This window comes from Aegilops tauschii, chromosome 7 (assembly GCF_002575655.3).
Source record: "Aegilops tauschii subsp. strangulata cultivar AL8/78 chromosome 7, Aet v6.0, whole genome shotgun sequence".
NCBI classification, from domain to species: Eukaryota; Viridiplantae; Streptophyta; class Magnoliopsida; order Poales; family Poaceae; genus Aegilops; species Aegilops tauschii.
Window position 1 is genome coordinate 632186633 of NC_053041.3, and position 4018 is coordinate 632190650.

The 4018-nt window shown below is 47.6% G+C and overlaps 1 protein-coding gene across 1 annotated transcript; it reads right to left on the reverse strand.

Moving 5' to 3' along the window:
* Positions 1–1140: 1140 nt before the first annotated feature.
* LOC109753778 (alpha carbonic anhydrase 7-like) lies at positions 1141–2506 on the reverse strand. The gene is made up of 5 exons (XM_020312704.3): positions 2313–2506; positions 1791–2218; positions 1535–1702; positions 1335–1388; positions 1141–1248 (listed from the first exon to the last, which is right to left on the reverse strand). Exons 1-5 carry the CDS (start codon positions 2407–2409, stop codon positions 1141–1143), a joined length of 855 nt encoding a protein of 284 aa, XP_020168293.1. The 5' UTR covers positions 2410–2506.
* Positions 2507–4018: the final 1512 nt, after the last annotated feature.

A 4018-nucleotide genomic window follows, 5' to 3' on the forward strand; every position in this document is an offset into this window, starting at 1 on the left:
GCCAACGCCAAGGCCAAGGCGAAAGAAGTGGCTCTCCCGAGCATGATGACCGGGGTGGAGATCATGAAGTGGATCTCAACACTGTGTCGCCAAGGAAGAGGCCGTGGTTCGAGAAGATGCAGGCTGACATGCTCAAGTTCGACGACGAGTGACCTATGGCGGCGAGCGCCATCCTTTTTTGTATGCCGGCAAGTGTGCTGGCATGACCACGGCCGTGATGGCGTGGTCGAACTCCCACCCCTTTTTTGTGTGCTGGCATGTGTGCCGGCCACTGGCAAGTGCGCCAGCCAAACTGTGTGTTATTATTTGATGCTGGCATTGTATGCCGGCGCTGGCATTGTGCCGGCATGAACTTTTGGGCGACGACATAGCCACTGGCATGAACTATGGGCGCATGCCTTTTTTCAAAATTTGCGTGCGGACATGAAATGGATCGACGCGTTGGGGTTGCTTTTACGAGGATGGGGCGTCGACCCGTTTGCTGGGCAGCTGAGGTTGCTGCCAGCCCACCCGAGTTCGAGTACCGGCTCGGACACACGGTGCTCGCGGAATTTCTTCTATAAAAAAGTGCCAACGAGGGTTAGCCCTTGGGTTGGTCTCATTTTATTTTTTATATTGGAGTGCTTACCAACTCCGCATCTCACGTGAATCTAGTTTTGTTGGCGCCCTCTCCCTGTCTGTGGTATAACCATGTGAACCTCCAGGTCCTACCTTCACGCGCAGCCTATGTGATACGGACAATTGACAAGGGCCCGGGAAAAGTGAGCACGACGTCCTACGGGAGATGCTCCTGTATCCCATCTCGTACAGCCTAGGGGAGATGCTCTACGAGAACTATAAGAACAACCTAGGGGAGATGCTCCTGTATCCCATTTGTTTGTGACTTCGACTTTATTGAGGAATTATAAGAACGGTGCCAAGGCCAACAAATATCCCTGCTTGTGCCAGAGTCACGATCGATTTGCAATGTTCCATGTCATTGCTCTTGTTCGCCGTTGCCAACACCTGAATATATAGTTTTCATTAGAAACAATTATTCGCCGACAATTGTAAGCTAGTCAAATGAAGGTATATACTGATATTATCTTACATTAACATACATGCTATCAATCCGTCAGGTTGGCTCAAGTATAGAGATAATTAATGATCAGCAGCAGCGTAATAGCGTTCATGGTCATCATGAGGGCAGAAAAAGCTGATATATCTGCCATTCAACTTCTGAAGGGGTCTCGCGTTCATCTCAAAGCCCTACGCCCAGTACAAACAAACAAATATATGCACATTGCTTTCTTGCAAAAGATTGGGGAAATTAATCAATAGAATAACGTAATTACATCGTGGACAGCGTCCGTGAGAAGCTTCAATTGGTGAGTCGACACGGTAGCAACCTGCAAAAGCACATACTTAATTTTAAAATTTGGATCACTATTGTTAGAGAATATGGGGGGCGTTAGTGACCGTATGTCAGTAAGTTTAGCATTCACGGTCTAAATGTGGTCGGTAAAAGTTATTAACAACGTAGCGAGGTAGGTGCCCTCTTGATGACGGTCCAGATGACCCCCTCATCACACGCCGGCGTGGTGAGGGAGCCCATGTACCGGTAGTAGGCTTCACCATCGCCTCTCGCCTCCCAGGGATCCACCACGCCAACCTTCTCCTCCTTCTCCTTCATGCCTGCCATCCTCCGCAGGTAAGGCTCTAGCTGCATCATGCATGCAACGGATTAGTTCAAATCTGGACACGGATTTAGAAAGAAAAAAAAGATACTGGAGTTGGAGAGAAGTACGCACCTCGTGCAGGAAATGGTCGCGCCTACCGATCTTATAGAGGCGGCCGATCACGGCAGCCTTGTTCTCGGCGCTGAGGTGAACCATGTGGAGCTCCAGGCTGTACTGGCGGCCGTTTAGGTGGTGCTCGCTGGGGGAGTGCCAGTGCACCTGCCTGAGGTGGTAAGCAGTGCCGTTGATCCACAAGCTCCCGGTGTCGCGCTGGAATGTCACCGTGATGTCGTGGCCACGGTTGACGATGGAGGCCTCGGCAGGGCGGTAGGAGTGGTGGAGGTACCCGAGGTTGGGCGCCTGTGCGGCATGGCGGTCAGAGAGGTCGATGGGGGACTGCACCCGCCCGGTGGCGCACGTCACCCACTCCTCCTTGATCTTGCCCCAGTTCTCCGGCCCGTTCTCGGACCTGCTGTCGTAGCTGAACTCCGACTCATCGTCTGCATGCAAGAGATGTACGTACTCGTTAGGAATTAATCAATGGCGGAAGAGTTAACTAAGACAAGAATTAATCTATAGAAGATTTCTGCTCACCGATTTCCTGCTGTGCTCTGGCTTCCGGGACGAAGGCTGCGAAGTGCAGGAGGAGAAGGGCCCAGACCGCGAGGTGGAGGTGGGGAGCTGAACGCATATTGTCTTGTGTTGTGTGTTGATCGAGGAGTGCGGCGAATCTGCACCCGCGCTCACGGAAAAAATTAAAAAAATACTAGAAAAATTCAAAAAATTCCAAAAAACATTCGGGTGGTAGATAATTAGGTGCGTGAGGTTCGCTGCAAAATTCAACTCGTTTGGACATTTGAGCAAGTCTGTGCAAAAAAGACAAAATCGGGGTCTGTGAAAAAGTTTACTGTTCACAAACTGTTTTGACCCGATTTGTCTTTTTTGCCGAGGCCTACTCAGATATCCAAATGAGTTGAATTTTGGAGCGGACCTCACGCATCAATTTATCTACCACCCGGATTTTTTTGGATTTTGTTGAATTTTTCTAGTATTTTTTTTTGAATTTTTTGCTGATCAGGTGCAGATGAGCCCGGGCTTCAGGATGAATTATCCGTTGATCGAGGTGCTACTGCTGCTAGGTAGCTGGGTTATCCAAGAGGGGCAGGTTGGTGGGGATACATATATACACAATTTTCCTCGTGAAGCTAGCGGATGCATTCTCATCTTATCCATCCGCTCGGCTTTCTCACATGTGGATTTCAAAAACAGGATTGCTAAATCTTAGAGGATTAAGACTTAACCAAGTCCCAGTCGATGCTATATTCGTGAGATCTCGCATGGAGATCCGTGTAATTTTCTTTCTTGCAAGTTATGTCATTTAAATTAGACTTGGTTAAATTTCAGTCGACCGAGACCTAGCCACACCCTTTAAAAAAAATCCTATACTGCTAGTCCTAGTAAATTTAGTCTCTGTTCCTTGTGTAGTTTTCATGCGTGGCGACCCAGTCACTGTTTTAGAAATAATACGGGACTAAAATGCTCATGGCTACAACGTTGATTACAGGATTGACAATCCTTCCAATTATATATATTTTTAAAACACACAGTACAAGCGCAGTAACTTACTTACACAATCCTTCCGATTCAGCAGGTGTGCAATTTCCATCTGGTTAGAAGGAAATATACTATTGTACACAACAATTTGGAATTTACCTTAGAAACAAATACACCTAATGATCATGTTTTTTTGCCGGGGACCTAATGAACATGTTAGAGCATGTGCATGTGTAACACACGCTCAGCGAGCTCCGCGTGCCGCATGTGTCAAATGGGTGACTAGGCTTGATGTGACAGCAGGCAGGGATCACATTCCGTAGAAAACTAGGACACGTATCACTTAAACTGCTTTAGGTCGCATCAAGGACCGAATTAGCTCTGCTTTCAACATTACTAGATCTAACTTTCATTGGTGCAGGTCCTATTAAGCCCTATAAAGCCAACTCTTTGTGATGAAGACATCACACATGCATTTGAAATATGAACTCTGTGCAAACATAGGGAACATGTGCGATCTCTGACCCATCATGCACGATTGACTTTGTTCAACCGTGTGAGATACATTAATTACACATTGTTGTGTTGGCCGAAGCGTGTGCGATGACTTACAACATCCCACGTGATTCGGGGAACAAATTTTGTGCGAATTTTAGCACAGGGTTCAGGGAATCTAACAGAGTGCGATGATTGGGCACGTCACTGATATTTCAGTTCGGTGCATCGTGTGCGGTACATGCACATAA